Raw genomic sequence first — 21,905 nt, forward strand, 5'->3', positions numbered from 1 at the left:
GCTGGACCAGAGCCTTGCCATGTTACTGGTGGTTTTTTGGGGTTGGAAAGCTGCCTGAAGAATTTGCAGGCATTGTCTGAAGTGACTCACCAAGTGAGTGAGCTATAGTGGAAGATCACTTTCAGATGTTGCTGTAAGAACGTTTAACCACACAGCCGAGTTGGTCACAATTTACATAAGGAAACAAATTCTGTTCTCAGAATAAAATATTGTTCAATTGTAACATGGGATTTGCAAATAACGATTGTTTTGCCAAATGGCTGAGTGTATAGAGTATGCTATGCAGGTAATGGATCTATGCAAACCCACCTAGCTTATGTGGGGTGATCCTTTATATTTAAATAAATAAAAAAAATCTTTAATGCATTTAACATTCTCCATCACAAATAATTCCTTGGTGAACTGTAGAAGTATACAGTGGAAAAGAATGTCCAGACCTCTAAGTAAGTATGCTTAATTGCATTAAGTTTACATACTGAGCTGGAAACACAGAATGATTGGACAATAATCTTAACATTAAGTGCAAGTGTGATCATCTACGGCCAGTAATTGAAAATGAGGCCACAAATGTTTTGAAATGCCCATCTAAAAAAAGCGCATGCCTGAGTAATTTTATTTTAAAGTAATGTTCAAGTGTTTATGATTGTCAAGAGAAGATAACACCAGCCAGACTTCACAGAAGTGTTTTACTCGGATTGCTTTGTTCATGCAATCCTTTGTTATTTCGAACCTGAATTTGATTCTACTGGCACAAGCTGGTACAATCCAGGACTATCTTACAGGTATGTTAATGCTGTTATTAGGTAAAATTGTTCAAGAACATCTAGTAACCTACTGGCTTTGCTCAAAAAATTATTGTTGACAAAACAGGTTCCTAAATTACAGTCTAATAGTGTTTAAGATTATTGTTTAATATTGATAGGAAAGATACATGTCTTTATGAGATATCAAGTGCATGAATAATTTCAATAGTTTCATTTCCATGTGAAGTATGAGCTGCGGAAATTTGGAACTGTTCCATATACAATTGGTTGGTCTATAATTTATTAGGATTGTCAATGGAGAGATAATAACACGTGCTGCAAATTACATCGTAGTGTATAGGAGAAAAATTTTGTAGCAAATAAGTTAATGTATCATGCTCCTTTGTCACTTATAAAAAAAAAAATCTTTTAAAATGGCAAGCAGTTCATTATTTTTTTTATTTAGAGTCTCATTCCTCCCTATGCTACTACTAGAAAGACACTTTTCTGATTTTCTTGCCTTGCAACATCTTGCAGTGGAATTTCTGACAAGCGTAGCTGCTTTTGCATCTCAAGATTATTTTTGTCAGGGTCTGGAAAGTGGGGCCTAAAGAATTATTAACTATGAGGGTCATTGTTAAATTCATGACTATGCCATCTGTTACCTGTTCTCGTATCTCTTTCCTTTAACTGTAAAAAACTTTTCAATTTTTGGTGGTGATATCTGAATCAGTAACATAAGATAACCCACTAAATTGAATTCTCATGTACTTTGGGGGAATAACCAAGCACAATTCATTAACGTTTCTGAAATATTCTCACTTTTTAAAATGTCATAATTCAAAGTTATGTTTATTAATTAAAAACAATACATATTTTTTCTACTTATTTTTGTAGCCGCTAGCAAATGTCTTGAGTTAACCTGTAATATAATTCTAATTAGAAGAATCTACAATGAAGCTATTAATAGCTTATAACATTCAGATTAATTATGTTATCTCTGACTGTATATTATTATATTAAAAACTTTGTTCTGGTAACAAAGGACACTGTCATATTTACCCTGGAGAGCTTATTTCACTGGAAAAGGTAGAAGTATCTTTGGAATTAATTTCAACTCCCAGATAGAAACTGCAATACAGTAGTCAGAATTTGATAGTCTTATTCCAATGGCTAATAGTCAATTCATGTTACTAGCTTGTTCTTTTTATTTTAAAAAAGCATTAATATTAATCAGCTTACTTAAAAAAAAAAAAAAGGCTTAAAGATTTTTTTATGGCCTTTTGAAGCTACCATAGCTAATAACTGTGAAGTTACAGTTTTCAGTCCTAAAATTGATGACAATTTCAGTTTGTTTCTTAAAAAAAAAAAGTTTGGGTAAGTTTTAATAGCTGTATGTAATTGAAAAGGCAATTGTGCCTCTTTAAAGCAACCTGTAATTTATGTTATATAATATTTATGATGTTCTATAGACTTCCTAACATGAATCACTTGCTCATTGTAATTTTTAAATATCTTTAACAGAAGGGCCATCTTTTTTAGAATTTCTGTGGTGGTTTGTAGTTCCCATTAGCTGTCATTTTTCCTTTGCAATAGAGCGTGGCCGTTGAATGTAAAATAAGTTAGTTAGGAGGGACTTGTAGTTTCTCGAGGATAACTTTTTCCCTTTTTCCAGAGGATAGCTGGAATGCTGTCTAGGCTAGCAGGCTGTTAAATTGCATTTTGGTCTTTTGTCAGTACAGTAGTTTAATAAAATAAGGAATCCTTATTAGTGTATGGGTTTTAGAGTAAATACTGCTTGACACTGGATCTCCTCTTCTTGGTGATCTCGAGTGTATGATCCATAAGAATAAATGACTTAAACACTGAGGAGAATATTTTGAGCAAACAGAGAATATTGTTAATGTTATTTTCAGATTTCTGGAACTGGATTAAACAAAAGACTCTATAAACTCTAAGTGATTTAAAGAAATTGTAGATTTGAAGACATATTTGCTGGAGATGTACCAGTTGTCTCAGCTGCTGAAGTTTGAGCTTGGTTTGAGAAATACTGGTGCAGGCTGGTCTGCAGGTGTAGGAAGAGCTGGGCCTTTGCCTCATGTATAGCTGCCCTGCACAAGTGGAAGAAGTGATTGGGGTATGGACAGAGGTTCTCAGGTGCTCGGCTAAATGGAAGCATTTGATAAACTCAAGCTAGGTGCCAGCTGTACCATAGCGGTGTATTTTATGCAAAAATAAGCAGGAGATAGCCAGGTCAGCTCTGAATGTGACAGCTTGCTTGCCAGAAAAAAATATGGAGGTAAATGGGCTGAAGTAGAGCTCAGCTCTAGGGCAGCTGTGCTCATTTGTAGAACCTGAGCTGTAGCCCAAGGTACCTATTTGATATATCAGTTGGTCTTAAAGCCTCTGACAGAAATGATCATGTACTTAAAAAAGTGGTGAGGGTAAATGAGATCACATGCATATTTAGAATATTTTTTTTTAAATTATATATCATCAAAGTGTTTGTTGCCATAGAGAGTAGTCATGTGAATATGCATGTTAAAAATGGAATTGGTTTTCTTTCTCTGCACGTTGTGCACTTTAGGTGTCATAGCAAAGAACTTCTGTGATCCATGCAGTTTTATAGCCTAATTTGCTTTCTAGTGAAATCACTTTTTTATAAATAATACTTGATTGAATTGATATCTTTATTAGTGTTTTTTAATAATACCTGTAGTTTATTAAAGACAATCAATCCAAGTGCACAATCTACTGTGTTTAGTTTTCCTTTAATGTGATCTCCTTTTATGATGATGATTTTTTTTTAACAAAGTGATATTTGGTTTGTTAAATTCCTTAACTTTTGAGTTAAGATAAAAATCGTGTTCAGTTTCTCTTTTCTGTGTAGCTTTAAATGTAAATTGTTCCTATTAAAAATAAGCCAGTGCAGTAATTTTCTGCTCTTTAGGGAAAAGAAAAAAAAGGCCAAAAGCTCAGTGCTTGAATAAGAGATCTGAATTTCTGTGTTCCATGCCACCAAATTCCCCTGAGAAATGTGGGGATGGGGCTCTTCAGGAAATGAGGGTGCTTTTAGATGCTTAAACAAGGATTTAGATAACTGGTCCAGGACATCTTCATGGGAAGGACTGAGCCTTATTCAATTTCCTTCCTTTTCGTCATTTGTTTTTACTGCTTTTAAAAGTATGCAATAAATGCTTATCCCGATAATATAGTGTATGGATTTAGAAGAGTAATATTGGCTTTATGAGGACTTGGAGAGAGGAATTCACAAAATCTGTCAGTGAGCGATGCCAATCTCACTCAGCTCTCTCTGTAGGCTCTGGAGAGAGTCGGCCTTGCTAGAGAGCAAATCAAAGCAGTAGCTCAATCTAGCCACCTAAATTGCTCTTTACAGTGGAAAGATGTATGTGTTCTCGCTAGGCTGAAGTTAAATGTTGTGATTGCCATTTTTAATAAAGGCTTTCCTCTTTGTTTTTTGTAAAATCATCATTAAACGTAGCCTGTATGTGAAAGGCAAATTCAAATATTTTTAAACACTAAGGCAAATAATTTAAGAACTATCACCGAAAATAGTGTGTATGTATCTGGAAAACTCCTTCAAAAGCATATGAAAATTATCTTTATATTTTTGAGCAACTATGGCAGCTTTCACACCTCCGTTTCACTTGGTTCAGTCCTTTGGTATAAATCCTGGGAATATAACTAAAAAGAATGACATGTGTTTAGTAGGAGCTTATATTTAAAACATGGAAGGCCCACTCCAGAGACTTGATGCAGTAGTTTAAGCAGTTATTGTGTACCTTATGCAGCAGAGTTGGCAAAAATAAATCGTAAAAGTCTACATGTTCATCATGTATTCATTGCCAGTTGAAGCAGATGCTGGACTTGACTCAAAAGGATCTGAAGCTTTGCCATAGTTCCCATTTGCGGGGCTGGGGAGGGTGTTGAAGAGTGGAAGTCTGTACTGCAAGACAAGGTCAAAGCAGAGAGTGGGAGCCAATAGTATTTCCAGGTTCAGGAGAACTCACAAATCTTTTACCACTGCTTTGCATCACTTACAATTTCTGGATAAAAGAGGGTTTCTCATGTTTTGTATTTCCAGATGGACCTTCAACCGATAAAGATTCTGAAGAAAAGAAAAAGGAGCCTGCATCTTCCTCACAAAACAGCCCTGAAGCAAGAGAAGAAAGGTGCTTAATTCTTCATGACTGTGCAAATAACCTCACCCAGTATAAAATAACATTAAACTATTTGGTCCAAATTTTTCATATTAGAGACAACTTCCACATTCTTTACTGAAATACTTAAGAGTTTTACAAGAAACCGAGTGTTGTTAGGGAAGTAAATCCTGCTGCTGCTGACTTAAAAGAAGATGAAAGCCACAGGTCAAGATATGGCCAAACTAGTTTTTTTTTTATTACATCTGTCTCATCTGTCAAATGCCTCTCCCTCTCAATACGAGCATTGAGGTTTGAGAACTGTAAAAGAAGCTTTCAGTCACAGCTTTGTGGTAATTGCATATGTTAGTGGTTTAGAATACTTCTTTTGTCTCTTAGCTTTTATGTTTAATAAACAATCCCATTCTGAACTTTTTTTGGTAACGTCATGTTATCAGAAGAGTGAGGCCATGTTATGACTCTGTGGGAGCTGAAGAACATTTGCAAAATAGTATCTGCAAGCCCATTTCTTCTATGCACTTCTGGTTTTAGTGAATCTGTTTCCAGCAGCCATTTTCAAATTGAAATTTAACCACTAACCATTTGTCCTGATGCAAGCTGAAAACTTTTTGGTTTCCAGTTTGCAAGTCCACATCACTTGTTAGTTTATGACCATGGCACCACTTCACTACAGTAAGCAGACTGAATGCAATGCATTCACTGTAGAATGAATATATATATGTGATATATCTTCACTTTTTTTTAAAGTAAAGTTCCACGGGTGGGGAAAGATTTCATGTTAATATAAAGAACTGAGAAGTAGAACTTATATGCCACATAATGGAATTAAATACCTGTTGTGTGTCTATTGTATGGAATACCCTAGTGAATATTTTAAAGACACTTTTAAAATTGTATTGACTCTAGAGCTATAAGTAGCTTTAAAAAGATGGCCTGGGTTCTTTTTTTGGAATACCTTGAAATGGATGTAGCAAAAGTCCTGTATATTGCCATGGAAAAAAAAGTTATTCAAAGGGAGGGAAAAAACATTACTACTAGTTTCTTTTTGCTTTTCGTAGCAGTTCAAGTAGCAATTCCAGCAGCAGGAAGGAGGAGGGTAGCGCTCCCTCAAATTCTTTCATCCCGTCTTTTCCTCGGGCTCCAAGCACTTCGGATTCTGTACGAGTGAAATGTAGAGAAATGCTCTCTGCAGCTCTCAGAACAGGAGGTGAGCTTTGTACACTGTATTTTCAAGTTGAACTATTTCCTCCTTCTTTCTTTCAGTTCTTCCCACTCTGTTTTTCTCCTGCTCCATAGGATAGAATAAACTGTTTATGCCCATTTGTGTGCATATACCAATAGGCCGGTTCACCCAAGTTGCAAGTAATGAGTAACTTGACAGCATGGAAATGTATTGAACTACTTTTTTGTCGCTGATGATACATGACATTTTATGTCTTCTGTTCATCTGATATCTTGCCTACACTGGAATGTCTTTTCAGGAAGGTTATTGCCCCCTTAGTGCCTCATTTAAATCTTTTTGTGGAAGCTGCTATTTTTTTGTCCTGTCTCTGACTGAGAGTGCTACTGTATGCATGCCTGTCTTTCTTACACTAGTGATCCTGTGGCCTTCATATTTTGGTTTTTGAAGGCTCCTTTCTGTTTCGGTTTAATCTTGAAGTTTCATTGAGATACCTGCAATAAGAGAGTCTGGCATTGCTCTGTCTTTATACCTTCTGGGCATCTGTAAATTCCCTGACTGTTTCGGTTTTGGGAGTTTGTTAGTTAGTTTGTTTGTTTGTTTGTTTGTTTGTTTTTCTTCCTTCTTGTACACTGGGTTATCTTTAAACTGACAAATTGAATGTTATGCCAGATTAAGAACAAACTGAAGTTGAACTCGTCAGAATGATGATTTTTTTCTTGTGAATCGTCTTCTACTAGAAGTTACGACTGTGAGTCGTAATCTCCTGTTCCTCTGGTTTTAGCTTAGTGTAACCTGACCCAATGTGAGCAGATTTCTGAGTCATCCATTTTTAGTTTCTTCACTCTTTTATTCTTTGTATCTGAATTTGTGTGAATTAAAATAGACAGTAATCAAAGCTGACAAAAGACCATGAATTTGTGGTCCTCTGAATATGTAGTTCATAGACTTCTAAAGTAATTTGTCCCCAGAAAGTTGCACATAGCATTTGTGCATAGTATTTGTGTAGTCTTAATTTTATTCCATGTAGTCTTAAATTTAGCTAGTTTTTCAAGAACTCTTTCCTCTTTTACTTTCCACAGCACACATAAGCTGTTCATCCATGGGTTGAATGCCAATCTCAGTAAGGTTTTTTTGTGGTTTTATAGCCTTCTGCATGAGGGTTGAGGGAGAAATGGTGTTTGGATTACTCATTGAAGTACACCCGTATTAAAATGAGAAGCAGGAAAACACAGACTGTATAAAATTTGTCCTAACTTGTCTTGGAAAGGCAGCTGTCTTCGTGAGTAAGGGTTTTGGTCAGAGACAGTAAACAATTACAGAATCACAGAGTGTTAGGGATTGGAAGGGACCTCGAAAGATCATCCAGTCCAATCTCACTGCCAGAGCAGGAACACCTAAATGAGGTTACACAGGAAGGTGTCCAGGTGGGTTTTGAATGTCTCCAGAGAAGAAGACTCCACAACCTCCCTGGGCAGCCTGTTCCAGTGTTCTGTTACCCTCACTGTGAAGCAGTTTCTTCTCATATTTAAGTGGAACCTACTGTGTTCCAGTTTGTACCCATTGCCTATCATTGGTTGTCACCAAGAAGAGCCTGGCTCCATCCTCCTGACACTCACCCTTTACATATTTATAAACATTAATGAGGTCACCCCTCAGTCTCCTCCAAGCTAAAGAACCCCAGCTCCCTCAGCCTTTCCTCGTAAGGGAGATGCTCCACTCCCTTAATTATCTTTGTTGCCCTACGCTGGACCCTCTCCAGCAGTTCTCTGTCCTTCTTGAACTGAGTGGCCCAGAACTGGACACAATATTCCAAGTGTGATCTCACCAGGGCAGAGTAGAGGGGAAGGAGAACCTCTCTGGACCTACTAACCACCCCCCTTCTAATACACCCCAGGATGCCCCTGACCTTCCTGGCCACAAGGGCACAGTGCTGGCTCATGGTCATCCTGCTGTCCACCAGGACCCCCAGGTCCCTTTCCCCTATGCTGCTCTCTAATAGATCATTCCCCAACTTATACTGGAACCTGGGGATGTTCCTACCCAAATGCAATACTCTACACTTCCCTTGTTATATTTCATTAAATTTTTATTATCTTGAGACATTTTAGGTCAGATGCTGCATTGTCTTCAAGATTGCTGTGGTTTATTTCTTTCTGTTTACATATTTTATGACACATCTCTGCTTTGCATTTAAAAATATCTAATAATATTGTTTCTGTTATTTAATTACTATGTTTCTAATGAAATCTTCCTCTCGTGTATATGCAAAACATTAATTACTTATGCTCATATTGTGTGGACTGAAAGAACTGATGAAACACAGGGCAAAATGTTTTTGTTTTTGTAATGGTCTATTCTGTGCACAGATATGCCAACCCTATTAGAATATTTAGTTTTTTTCTGTATAGCAGAGGTTTTTGTTACTGCTTGTGTTTGCAAACAGATGTCAGAATTTTTGCTTTTGGGAAAGATTTAGGGTTGTTCTGCTTTTTTAATCTTCAGTTGCTCTTCATTTCACTTACTTTTGTTCTTCCAGGTAATATGTTGACAAAGTTTTGAAAGGATAAACGTACAGTAAATTAAACTTGCCGATACAAAAGGAAAATACACTGCAGTTGTTTCATAATTTGCTGAGTTTCAGAGTTTTAAATGGGCTCTTGGGGCTATAGAACACTGATGAAATTATCAGGTTGTTAATATTTTAATATTTGTTTTCTTCAGATGATTACATTGCTATTGGTGCTGATGAGGAAGAGCTGGGTTCTCAGATTGAAGAAGATATCCTTTGTTTTACATCTGTGTGCTCTAGAACAAGAGTATTTTTAAAAGCATTGATAGTGTTAATTAATTATTTTAAAATTTAATTTAAAACAAAAATAGCAAACTGTGTTCAACACATCAGTGCAGCCATTTAGTGTTTAAAAGCCAGCACAACCTAAATGGTTTGCCTTAGAGCATGTAGGAATGTGTGTAGGTGAGTGTGTATGGGGTTTTTTTCAGTTCAGTATGTTTTCCGTGCAGCAGCAATATTACATCTTACTGAAGCATTCTAACATAAATTGCTGGGCTCCTCTATGTTATTTTAAAATCTTTTCTTGTTAGCAGTTTTACTCTATTTCTAATGTCTTTATTTAATTTACTGCAAGTTAATTTCTAAATTAGTTTGAAATTTTGAAAAGAGTCATAGTAGTAGTGTTTGAATAGTTACAGAGCAGAGATCTGGGCTTTTTTTGGGGAGGGCGGGCAGAGAGGTATTCTGAAGCATAGAATAGTGTAAGCTTCATGATTCTAACTTGCTAATGTCCTTCAGTAATTATAGTCGGCCACCATTCCTGTTAAGAAGTTTCTTTCTTCTGTTGCAAAGCTGTTTTAAAATTCTGTTAGCGAGTGGCCACCGTTTCAATATTTGGTTTAGAAATCAATTAATCCTTAGGATGAGGTCGAGGAACTGGACATAAATTTATGGGTGACTTTTCACAATTTCAGTTGAGATCCCACTACCCAAAAATTTGTGTTTCACTCACCATGTGCCAAAAGACACTTAGGCTTCAGAAGGACATCAAGTCAGCTGTGTTGAACAGGAAAGTAGTTTGGTTGGGGTGGACTTAATCAACAGTGGAGAAGTGCATCGCTTTAGAAAAGTTGCTCCCCAAAATGAAACCTTTATAGTGCTCTGTTTTACCTGGTAATGTTTTGTTCCTTAAATACGAAGCACCTATTTTTCAAGAATTAAAAAACACTGATATGAAATACAAAAATAGGGTACGAAGTAGAATAGCGAATCTCAAGGATGCAAAGAATCCTAACCTAAGGAAAAACGTGTTATGTGGGAACATTCCTCCTGACAAGTTTGCCAAAATGACAGCAGAGGTGAGTGAAACAGAGGTCTTCAACTCTTTCCCTATTGGATTTACATCCTGGCCTGTATTTATTAGCCATGAAAGTAATTTATGTAAGCTGTCTGCACTTTTGAATTACTGTGGCTTGTTTATGGCTTGCGCAGTCTGAATTACAGGGCTGTGTTGCGGCAGAGGGGATTAAAGTGGTGTCTGTTAACGTTTCCTAAATATCTGAATTTGTCTGTAAGTTGGGAGGCAGGTAAGTTGTTGCATGTAAATTTCCTGAAACGCCACATGTTGTGCCATTTTTAAGAGGCTGTGGGATATATCAGTGGTGTTTTTTTAAGTTTAGGAATACGTAAATATGTCTGACCAGTGACTCCAAGTTGCTTACCCATTCACCTTTCTGGATATGTAAGTGTTAGCCTGTCTTGCCATTTGTTTTTCAGATACTAACCTCTGCTGTTATACTCCCATGCAAGGTATAGCACTGTGCTGCCAAAGATCAGTCCCTCTCCTGTTGGCATTTTTAGTGTTTTTATCTCACATTTGACAAAATACAGCAAGTCAGTTTGAAGGAAACTCTCCACAATAAATAGAAAAGGCCATAAATGATAGAGAAAAAAAACTAGGAGAATTGCCCTTTAAATCAAATTAAATGTGTGTTACTGAAAGAACATTTTGGACACTTGACTAGAAATTCCCATTCAGATGCTCACTGTCTTTACAAGTTGCCATTCAGATGTTTACTGTCTCTACAAATCAAAATAAATCTAGGAAGTCAAATGAAAAATTGGGTTTTATGAGAGCGAAAACCAAAAGCATGGTAGTATCTGATTTTAGTTTTGTAGTTCTGTTTGTATGTATTGAATTCTACCCCACCAAATCAGCTATATAGAGTTATCTTGGAGACTGAAAGAAATTAAATCTATGATCAAGTAATTAAAATAATGATTAGCTTTTTCTAAAGGAGAGGTGTTTATTTTTGTTTTGTTTGTTTGTTTTCTATAGTTTTACTTCAAGTTTAGGGCAAACACACTGATAAAGGAATGTGTAAAGAAAAGTAGATTGTATCTTAAGTGCACATCTTTTTTCATTCTACCCGTGTGTATGTACATGCACACAAACATATGTTTTATGTTGTCCAGTGCCCATTCTTTGTTTTAATTAATGTTTTGGATTAAAAATCTAATGGCTTAAATGTCACCTTTAGTGTTAAGATTACTTCTAAAGTGAAACAGCATTAATACAAGATTTGCATTCAACATCTACATGGGATGTGGAGTAATACTTGATTGAAGAAATATGGAACAACTTGTTCTTGCTGTGCACACTTGGTTACTGTACATTGTGGAGATCTGCATGCTAGAACTGTTTTAAATGGAAAGAAAACCAGTGAATCTGAGCTCTTCAGTTAGTGTTTTGAAACTAAATGTATATGACTTTTGCTCTGTATGGTAAATTATGGCTGTACTGTCTGTCTCAGGACGAATATGGAAATGACCAAAATAGTGTAAATTTTTCCTGTAATAATATTCCGTAGGTCAGTTAGATACTTATGCAAGGATCTGACTTAGAGAGATCTTTTTCTTCCTCTCTAGAGAACTTTTTAGTCCTCCTCCATCTTATCTCTCGGTTACGTTTCTGAGCTTCAGAAATGCATTTATGTAACAAAGTTTCTTGGTGTTTGATATTCTAACTTTTCCTGAATTTTTTTTTTCCCAAGCTTGCACAAACATTTTAAACTTTTTAACTATTAGCTTCTCTACTGAGAGATACCACAATTTAAGTCTGGTAAAATTCTTGTAGAATTACTTTGCCTTTCAATAGAGTTGCTGTTCATGGATTCTAGATTAAAAAAATGTATGTTTTTGCACAGTGATAATGACTTGTTTAAAATAAAAACTGTCTATTAAACTTTCTCCGCTCTTTATCCATAACAGGAAATGGCAAGTGATGAGCTGAAAGAAATGCGCAAAAATCTGACCAAAGAAGCTATCAGAGAGCACCAGATGGCTAAAACAGGAGGTACCCAGACTGATCTGTTTACATGTGGCAAGTGCAAAAAGAAGAACTGTACATACACCCAGGTACATGATTATTCACACTCTTAGTTTACGTTTTTCAAAGCTTAAGTCCTATATAAAGATTGTCAGAGAAAAAAGTTGTATTTACAAAATGAACTTAGATGAAAATGTAAACAAATTGCAAAATATGTGAAGACAGTTGGATCTGCTTAGGTGTGCTTACATAAGGAATGTTAGTTGTATTAATTTACCGAAGATTTTATGTAAATCCAAGCTGAGAATCTCTATAGCCTGAAATGTCAATTTCCTTGCACTGCTGAGTTTTTGGTATTTCTTCTTTTTATGTCTTATCAATATAGTGTTATGTAGAGGAAAGCTAATTTACTGTTTTTAATATCTGTCAGCTTTTCTTGACAGAGGGAATAAGTAGCAGAAAATAATGATACATACATATATATACACACAAATTTTATATATATATATATATATACACACATATATATACACACACACATATATATATATATATACATATATATAATCATAGAATAGTTTGGGTTGGAAGGGACTTTGAAAGCTCACCTAGTCCAATCCCCCTGTAATGAGCAGGGACATCTTCAACTAGGTCAGGTTGCTCAGAGCATTTTTGTGTACAGATATATATATATATATATATATATATATGTATAATCTACCATTTGACTAACACTAGACCTGATTTACAATCATTCCTACAACCTTTTTCTATTTTAATTAGGAAATATGTGAAAGTAGGGCTTTAATTTGTTTAGCAGTGCTTCAGGGCATGTAATTTTGATCATCGGATCAACTGCATTTAGAATTTAGTATTTTATATCAGACACTTTAAGTAGAAAGCTGATTTTCAATCATGAGACTTTTAAGCCTTGGCATCAGTAAATATATGTAAAGCTGTATTGAACAGGTAGTTTTATAGCAGAATCTTTTCCTGGAAGTATGTGCACAGTTTCTGTGCTGAAATTGATGTTTTTATGCTTCTAAACCTGTCAAAACAGAAGTTTATGATTATGTTATCGTCTAGACAAAAAAATAGTTTCAATTGATATGGAAAGTTGACATGTATTTTTATCCAAATGTGTTTCCTTAATGTTAAATTTTGATTTTAAACGTTTACGCTGAAGACATACTAGCAAAAGCTTAAGACACTAATTTTCTTTTTCATCTCTGGCTCTTACCTTTGCCAAAGGTTCAAACCCGCAGTGCTGATGAACCCATGACAACGTTTGTTGTCTGTAATGAATGTGGAAACAGATGGAAGGTAAGACTGTGAGACTGCTCTGCATATTTAATAGCAGACAGCCAGGCTCTGTGCTTAATTTTGGTTAGTCCAGTGAAGTGAAGACAAACTCAAATGAAGGCCTGTAAAATATACAACTTAAGATGTAATAGCAGGCAATGTGAATTGTGATGTCTTTGTTCTGTTTATTTTTCTGTGTTAAGAACGCTGCAGCTCTGTAGAACTGTGTTGCACAGCGCATGTTAAGGTTACTGCATAAAAAAAAAAATATGCATCTTGTTTTGCATATTTTATTACTGAATATCATTCAAGTCTATATTTCAAGATATCCAGATACTTCTAAAGCCTAGAAATTGTTTGATGCAGTACCTGGAAGAGTTCATTTGTCCTTAAAACCTTCAGTAACGTTGCTGTTCCAAAAGTGTCTGTATAAAGAATCTTGAGTGAAGGACTGGTTATGATCTAAGCAAATGCTTTAACTAGTAATTTTCATATCCTAACTATGGTGTCATATTTCTGTTTCTTCTTGCAAAGATTTAGAAATAAGCTGTATGAAGATCTCATAAAAATTCTTTTCTTTTGACAGTTCTGTTAGAAGAAGAAATTCTCAAGACATCTGGACCAGTATAAAGGAGGATTTTGTAATTAGCTTTAAAAACTAGGCTAAGCATCTAGCTTCCAGCAAACAAGAAGTTTTTTGATTTTCTTTTTTTTTTTTTTTAAGCAGCATACATGCCCAACATTAGCCTTTGTTTTGACACAACCATCATTTCCTTAAATGCCTTCCTATAGCTGATAGTCAGTAGGGCCAGGTTGCTCAATTGTATGGTGAATGTTAAAATATTTTTTCATTTTTATAAGTAAGTTGACATTAAACTTTTACCAATTAAACATTTTGGTAATCGGCTTGGTTTTGTTTTTTTTTTTTTAACTATGTGAATAACGTACTGTATTTTTTGCGGTCTGAAACATACACGCTCCTCCCATATGGATTTTACATCCCCACATTTGTTCACTTCTAAGAATGGGATTTGTTTCTTGCTGCTACATTTACTAGTTTTGCAAAGAGAAAGGGTATCTGACTTCATCTAATTACATTAAAGTCAGTTGGTAACTAAATAACAATTTAGTTCACTCCTAGTTTATGCGTACTGTTTCTGAGTTAGGACTAGGTTTGTAATCTGGGGTTTGGAGATGTATTGGTGGATGTGATGACCTCTTTTGCAGTGATTGGTTAATCTTGTTTATGTAACCAGCCTTAATCAATGCAATATTTTTAATTGCCCAAAGCGTGTATTTTACATTCTATCAATAGGTATTATTTCTAGGAATGTCTTAAGATAGTTTGTTAAATCTGATTTGAGTGTTCAGTTTTGCTTAACATGCTTGACAACTAAGTTTAGTTCAGACTTTGTAAATAAGCAAAGGCACTGTGTTTTAGGCTGTTCTAATAACACCAGCTAGCAAATTCATCACAATATAAACTGTCTGGGGAGGTAGTATGAAATTCACTTCATATAAATGACAGTAATTTTGTTCAGGAACAGAATTTTGAGATGTAGAGTATCCAGTGTCAAGGACAGACCTGCAGGTGAGAATAAATTATTGAAGTTATGGTCTTTCCTATATGTGGAATGATATAAATGCTGCTTTGCTAGAGCCTGCTTTTTAACAATACTCATCCTTAGAAGTATTTTCAAATGTGCTTTCAAGGAAAAACATGTCAACATTTTCAGAACAGATTAAATTCTTTCGTTATACCTAGGTTTATATTATTTATCAAAGCCTGAGGCTGAGGAGGTCTATCCTGGCGACATATAAAGGATTCACAGGGGGATGGGAAGAGTATGCATAGTTCCTGGAGAATAAATTCCTTGGCTGCACAGGAAAAACAAGATTTTTCTGTGTTTAATACTTTTTTGCATGGTGGTGACCATCATAACAAATGAGTTGGAAATAGTACGATGACTCTTGAGCTTTCAGGACGAGAAGTGATAGGTAAATACTTCATAGAGCAAGCTTTTCTGGTCCGCTTGTCCAAGTAAGGAAAAGTGGGTTTTCTTTTAAAACAAAAAAATGATTAAAACAAAGGAGAAGTTTAGTTACAAACATTTTTAGGCAGAAAATTGCTAAGCATTTAAAGTTTCTTGCATAGCTTTGTATAAAACATTTTAAACTCAATTTATTTTATATTAGTACCCTAATTTATAAAACATTCTGTGTTTTTCTACTAACTGAATGGGTTTATTTTTGGCCTATATGTAGGTTCTTTGACAGAATTGCTTCTTAAGAGTTACTTAAAGATGCATAATTTATTTTTTTTTCAAGTTGTTTAAGACAGCAACAAACTAATGACAGATGTTTAATATCAATTACGTTGCTTGCTTTGGGGACCTTACTGAAGGAACAAGTCTAACAAAATCCGTTAGAAATTATTGCAAATTGGATGCCAAGTAGACCAGAATTTCCAGTACTGCAACGTAAATACAGGACAGACACAAGTTGGTTTGCATCACCTTCCTCATGCTACGTGTCCTTTAGTCTCTGTGCCCTATTGTGACACTTAGGAGAATTACCTTTTGAGAACATATAGTAATTTTCTTTCTGTACTTAGCAAATTGTATCTGGACGTTATTAAAAGAACTAAACTGCAATAGCTCTTTTTGTGATATAGGTGTATCCAAGTAGGAGTTCAAATAAAGTGCTGTTTCACCTAATGTTACCTTATGGCTGGACAACAGCCTTCCTCCATCTGCTCTTGTGTCCCCAGGGTAGAAAGAAAAATTTCTTTCCTGCAGTGAAAGAAATAGTGAGAAGACATTTCCTCATAAATAATTCATTTAACGTGCTCAGTAGAAAGTATGTGTTTTAAAATGTCTTGTCCTGAATGATTCTTTTTGACTAGCATTAAGCAGAAGGTAAATATCTGCTCAATGGTCTTGGCTTTTGTGATTCCCACTTTGAAGCCCTGTTTCACGTTCCAGGCATTGCAAAGTAAACACCTGGTTTTTGTCCAAGGTTCAGGATTTCACTTGTGTTCACATACCAGCATTTCAAATTGAAACTTACCACCCATACCAGCTTAGGTAGAACTTAAATTCATCAACATGAAGTCTTGTTTCTGCTAGAAGCGTTTTTATTAGGTTTCAAATGCCTGCCTTTTGAAATAGATCATCAGTAGTCATTCACATCAATAAACCTGAGGACTTTCACCTCTAATTACAGTTTCATACAGCTGTATATTAGCTTCTGTTTTGCTAGATCGTTACTAAGCATTTTAAAAGGTTTGTGATTAATTTAGTTACATTAGTATAGAAAATCTTTAATTCATGTCATTGAAATGATGCTTACACCTTTCATGGCAGAAGACACTTTTTTTGAATTGCTGTTTGAAAATTATTTCACATTGAGATAGTCTTTCTCTTTTTTGGATGTCCTTTGTAATCAGAATGCATAAGTACGTGATCTTTGTGTGAAAAAACCCTTCAGGGAGATACATACATATATTCCCCCCCCCCCCCTTCATTTGTATTGTGCTAATGACTTTGGAATTTAAAGGTCAGTGTAAAGCACAATATGTTGGCTGAAGAAGCCCATGCAATTTTAATATGGCTTAGCAGGTTGGTGAAAAGAGCAGTCTCTAACAGTGTGCACGTTCTGTGGGATTTATTGGTTTGTGAAGCACAGATATTGAAGGAAGAATACCGGTGGTCTGGAAAGGTGTTAGAGCTTAATGATATCCTGCCGTTAGATAAATGCCAAGGCAAACCAATCATGCTTATTTTCAAACCAGGATAAATTGATTTTGTGGTAATTTCTTACTTGATGAATTATAAAGAATACCTTGTGTCAATATGATGATTTTCTCCTGCTGTTCATGTAGCAGCTTGTCTATAGTAACTTTTCAGTGCAACTCACTTTTGCTGTGAGAAAAGTTTGTGCATAATGAGCAAGTATATAGTAGTGAAATGTAGTTAAAAATCTGCCTTCTGTGTAGGTGAGTGTCCTTTATTTTTATTACATTTTTCCTCCTCCACTTCAATTAAATCCAGTGCTGAACAGGGTCAAAATAACATGATACTTAGGGGAATGGGCTGGTTGTTTGGGTTTTTTAAGAGATATTGTGAGGGTATCTAAGGACCAACATTGCGCTATTGGTTCTGAGTGTAAGCTTAAACATAAAACACAGCATTAAAATTTGTTAAGATCTTTCAGAAAAGAGGTGCAGTGCAAATGTCAATGTGTTGCAATGCAGAAAAAAAAAAAAAAAGAAAATTGCCGACAGGATTTTAATTGCTTAGAAGTTGTGGCACATGGAAAATAAGCTTAGAAATTATTTTTTAATAATCTGATGTTAACTGTAGAACTGTCCAAACCAATATAGTTTTCTCTCCCTTCTAATTTCATTGCATCTTTTTCTTGCAGAATAATACAATATATTGCTTGATTAAGAAGTATGAGTATTTGGTCTGTTTTCCAACTCTTAATGAGGTATTTTTGCAGGGAAGAGATATGACTTAAAAGAAAGAAAATCCTCCATTTTGTGAAATGACACACTTTGAACTTTTTGTTTGATATGTGTGTCTGATCTTTCCAGTAAGCTGAATTTGACCTAGTTAAACTTATTTTGTCAGCTTAGAGTTTTAGAGAGTCTTACCCATGCTGATTAAAACAAGTACACCTTTGTCAGGCTGACTGCAAGCTCCCCCTGAATATGCTGCTTTACTGATAGATCTTGTTTGCTTTGTTGAAGTTACTACCTCTCATGTAACACTTTATGTAAACTGAGATTGTATTGATAGGACATTCTATGATCTCCAAAGCACTGCTTTGGAAGGGACCCACAAGGATCATCGAGTGCAACTCCTGTCCCTGCATATGACAGCTCCACAGTTCACACCATGTGTCCGAGGGCATTGTCCAGTCTCTTCTTGAACACTGTCAGGTGCCGTGACACCTCCCTGGGGAGCCTGTTCCAGTGCTCCACCACCCTCTGGGTGAAGAACCTTTTCCTAATGTCCAATCTAACCTCCCCTGGCACATCTTCCTGCCATTCCCTCAGGTTCTGTCATTGGTTGCTAAAGAGAAGAATTCTGTGCCTACCCTTCCTCCTTCCCTTGTGACGAAACTGTAGCTGCCGTGAGGTCTCCCCTCAGTTTCCTCTTCTCCAGGCTGAACAAACCAAGTGCCTTCAGCTGCTCCTCATACGGCTTCCTCTCCAAACCCTTCACCAACTTTGTAGCCGTCTCCTGGACACTCTCCAGTAGCTTTATATCCTTTTTATCCTGTGGCACTCAGAACTGCACCCAGTGCTCCAGGTGAGGCCGCACCAGTGCAGAGCAGAGCGGGACAATCACCTCCCTTGCCCGACTGGCAATGCTGTGCTTGATGCACCCAGGACACGGTTGGCCCTCTTGGCTGCCAGGGCACACTGTTGGCTCATGTTCAATTTGCCATTGACCAGAACGCCCAGATCCCTCTCCACAGAGCTACTTTCCAGCCTCTCATCCCTCAGTTTGTATATACAGCCAGGGTTGCCATGTCCGAGGTGCAAAATCTGGCACTACAACTTCAGCTGGGATAAACAATGTTGATATGTTCAGCGGCGGCAACTGCTAGCTGGACTGTTTCTTAAATAGGGATATATAGAAGGTTCTGTCTTAACTTAGTCACCCAGTGTTGTACTAACAGAGGGCAAAACACTTTTGTTTTGCTGTCTTACTTAAGCTTTTTGGTTTACATTTTTGTGCTGACATGTTGAATAGTGCTTCGGTTTTGGAAGGAGATGATGGTAACTGGTCCATAATTATTGTTGTTAACTTACCGTGTCTCAGGTCTTCTCCTGCGGTGCTGTGTAATGGAAAATCTTGGGTTTTTGTTTAATAATGTAAATGCAGTAAGGAGAGAATGTGTCTCCTGCCGAGCGCACTGAGGAAACAAACTGATTTCCTAAATTCTCCCTTATTATTCCCATTTCCTTTTTCTCAGAGACAGAAGGTCCTTATTTTGTGCTTTTCCATAGTGCTGGAATTAGGCAAATAGCAGGTTTCGGAAAGGCTACAGTAAATGTCACTCCACTATGCCTGTCTGGTTCTTTCATTCTAGGGGTATTTTTTTTCTTTGTTCCCAATATGTCCTTTTCCTAACTATATGTGTCATTTGATTAATTTAAATGAATGTGCAGGAAGAAGTCCTGAATTGAAATCCACTATAAATGCCAAAGTTCAATATAGTGGAATTGTAGCGTATCTTTTAACGTAAAATAAGTTATTAGTATTACTGATCTACAAACAGATTACGCAGAATTCCATTTACTTTCTTCCAAGTACTTCCTGCGCTTACTGACTCTAGGATATGATCAGAAATCAAGTGTAATGTTTGGGGGATACTGTAAATTAACGTGGTTTATTAGCAGATAGAGCTGTTGCTTTTCTTCCAGACAGTCTGAAATAGTGCTAAATCAGAACAGAGTAGTTCCAGTTAAATACATGAGTATCTGTAATAGAAACCATATGAGATCTGTCAGGTAACAGGAGAATTTGATGTGTACAAACCCAAGATGGCTGATACTGCCATCCTGTCAGGAGCGAATACCGAAATGTTTTTTATATCTACGTACCAAGGGAAGAGAAGAATATGTGAGAATTCTTGTGCTTTATTTCGGAATTCAAATGCCCAGACTTTTCTTCCTCTTAAGTAAATAATTTAACTTTATAAACATCAACAATATGAACTTAAAAATGCTTTCAGCAAACTCTAGTAGTAAAATAACAATTCTTCAGCAAAAGATTTTTATAGGCAGCATTATTTCAACCATTGGCTTTCATGAGCTTGAGATTGCCATACTGATTTCCATTAGCACACCGTATACGAATTAAATTTACCAAGACGAGTGGAGCGTACCTGTGCCAGGTACGATCCGTACAATATGTGAAACATTGTCTAGCATAACCCAGATATTAACCGTACTGTTCTCATTTCGGTCCCAGTGTGGATGGGACAACTGGTTTGGTTTCCAAGAAAATTTTCAACACTCCACTTAAAAATAAAATTCAGTTTTCATGCTCAGTTGGCATTTGTACCTCAGACATACGTTGTAACAGATTTGCATCTGAGTTGCATGCTGCATTTGAAAAAATACTGCATTTTTTGAACACCACCATTTTCTGTTCATTCTCTTCATTTTCATTTGCAAAATAACACTGAATTTGATCAGAAACTGTAGTTAGCTGATTGTGTCAGAGCCTTGTGTGGGTTTAAATCATTCAGTCTGTAGTAAAACTTGCCTGAGTTATTTTCAGGTAAATATCTGTTTAATTCTAAACTCCCTGTGAATTGTTGTAGCCCAGAGTTCCATTTGTTTTAAAATAAATAACATTTAAGAAAAAAATCCTATGCTTCAATGGATTTTTCAGATAAGGACCGAAGCAAGTCCTTATAAATAGCAGAGTTCATAAACCGGGGGTAGGAGTCTCTGTGCATTAAGGTATAAATTTGAAGCTGTGCGTCATCGAAGGTGTGTTGTGAGGGTTCCAGCATATTTCTGTTAATAACTTCTCGTACTCTGGAGTCCAGACTGACCTGCATATTAAAATAGAAAGTCACGTAATTAATAGTGGTTGGCTTGAAAAAGCAGGCTTTTTTAACCATTTCAGCTGATGTCCTTCGAGAGTGTAAAAACTGCTAAACATACTTAGGCAAAAAATGCCTGTGTTGAAATTTGGAAGTAGTAATCTCTGATGGATAGAGAAATTTGCTCACTGAGGGGACATTACTTTGAAGAAGGCTGCATTTGTGCTGTTACTGCAACCTGAGAGACGGGGGAACTGTTTCCAGACCAACCTCCTGCTCTGTAGTGGAGAGGATTTGTAACTTTTTGTGACAGTTTGCTTCCTTGGGAGTTAGTGCTGTGGCAAAGAGACTGAATTCGGAGTAAGCACTGTGACGCATACCAAAACTGTAACCTGGAAAGCTCTCGCTTCATCAAATTCCTATGGTAAAAAGCAGGGTGAATTGATGTGAACCACAGGTATTATGGCTATATAATGATGCCATATGACATACATGTCATGTCAGCTTTATTTTTCTGCAAGGCTCCAGTCTCTGCAGAAAGATATTAGTATTACTGGAATAGACCGACTAGATTTAAACAGCATTTTTGTAAGTAGGTAAGTATAGCTTGCACTGCAAACAATTAAGTTTTGAGTTCTGCAAGGATATTGGAAGACTTAAAATTCCAGCCTACTTAGCAGGATTATATTCAAACTGAACTGAGGTGTCTTCAAAATGTGACATATTTGCTAACAGCAAAGTGACAAACAGTTTTTAAAATGTTCAGGAAGTCGGTGTGTTTGTTCCATGCTGTATTTTGTCAGCTACTCTTTGAACAATTTATGCTTTGCCAATCACACTTTATTTGTGGTTACTGTGCTTTTGGAGAGATACCCACCTCCCCTCCCCCTTCCTAGTGTAAAGAAAAAAGTAACTGATTTGTTCAACAAATAAAATTTGAGAAAGGATGAAGCACTGGAACAGGCTACCCAGGGAGGCTGTGGAGTCTCCTTCCCTGGAGACATTCAAAGCCCGCCTGGACACCTTCCTGTGCGACCTCACCTAGGCGTTCCTGCTCCAGCAGGGGGATTGGACTAGATGATCT

At 36.4% G+C, this 21,905-nt stretch overlaps 2 protein-coding genes across 11 annotated transcripts in view; one reads left to right on the forward strand and one right to left on the reverse strand.

The window, feature by feature from the left end:
- TCEA1 (transcription elongation factor A1) overlaps positions 1–14,154 on the forward strand; it is a 28,909-nt gene extending 14,755 nt beyond the window's left edge. The window contains exons 4-10 of one of the 2 annotated variants that reach the window (XM_065832891.2): positions 4,849–4,936; positions 5,983–6,131; positions 8,829–8,885; positions 9,823–9,977; positions 11,890–12,036; positions 13,199–13,270; positions 13,836–14,154. In XM_065832891.2, coding sequence (XP_065688963.1) covers positions 4,849–4,936; positions 5,983–6,131; positions 8,829–8,885; positions 9,823–9,977; positions 11,890–12,036; positions 13,199–13,270; positions 13,836–13,844 — 677 coding nt within the window. In that variant the 3' untranslated portion in view covers positions 13,845–14,154. The remainder of the gene's footprint in view (positions 1–4,848; positions 4,937–5,982; positions 6,132–8,828; positions 8,886–9,822; positions 9,978–11,889; positions 12,037–13,198; positions 13,271–13,835) is intronic. The other variant, XM_065832892.2, reaches the window with a different exon arrangement.
- A 5,513-nt stretch (positions 14,155–19,667) lies between these two features.
- The window catches only part of RGS20 (regulator of G protein signaling 20), a 43,047-nt gene continuing 40,809 nt past the window's right edge, over positions 19,668–21,905 (reverse strand). For 4 of the 9 annotated variants that reach the window (XM_071804106.1, XM_071804105.1, XM_065833043.2 and 1 more), the window contains one exon: positions 19,756–20,830. In XM_071804106.1, coding sequence (XP_071660207.1) covers positions 20,642–20,830 — 189 coding nt within the window. In that variant the 3' untranslated portion in view covers positions 19,756–20,641. Of the gene's footprint in view, positions 20,831–21,905 lie in introns of all 9 variants that reach the window. The other 5 variants (XM_065833040.2, XM_065833042.2, XM_065833041.2 and 2 more) reach the window with 3 other exon arrangements.

Source organism: Patagioenas fasciata, chromosome 2, assembly GCF_037038585.1.
Source record: "Patagioenas fasciata isolate bPatFas1 chromosome 2, bPatFas1.hap1, whole genome shotgun sequence".
NCBI lineage: Eukaryota > Metazoa > Chordata > Aves > Columbiformes > Columbidae > Patagioenas > Patagioenas fasciata.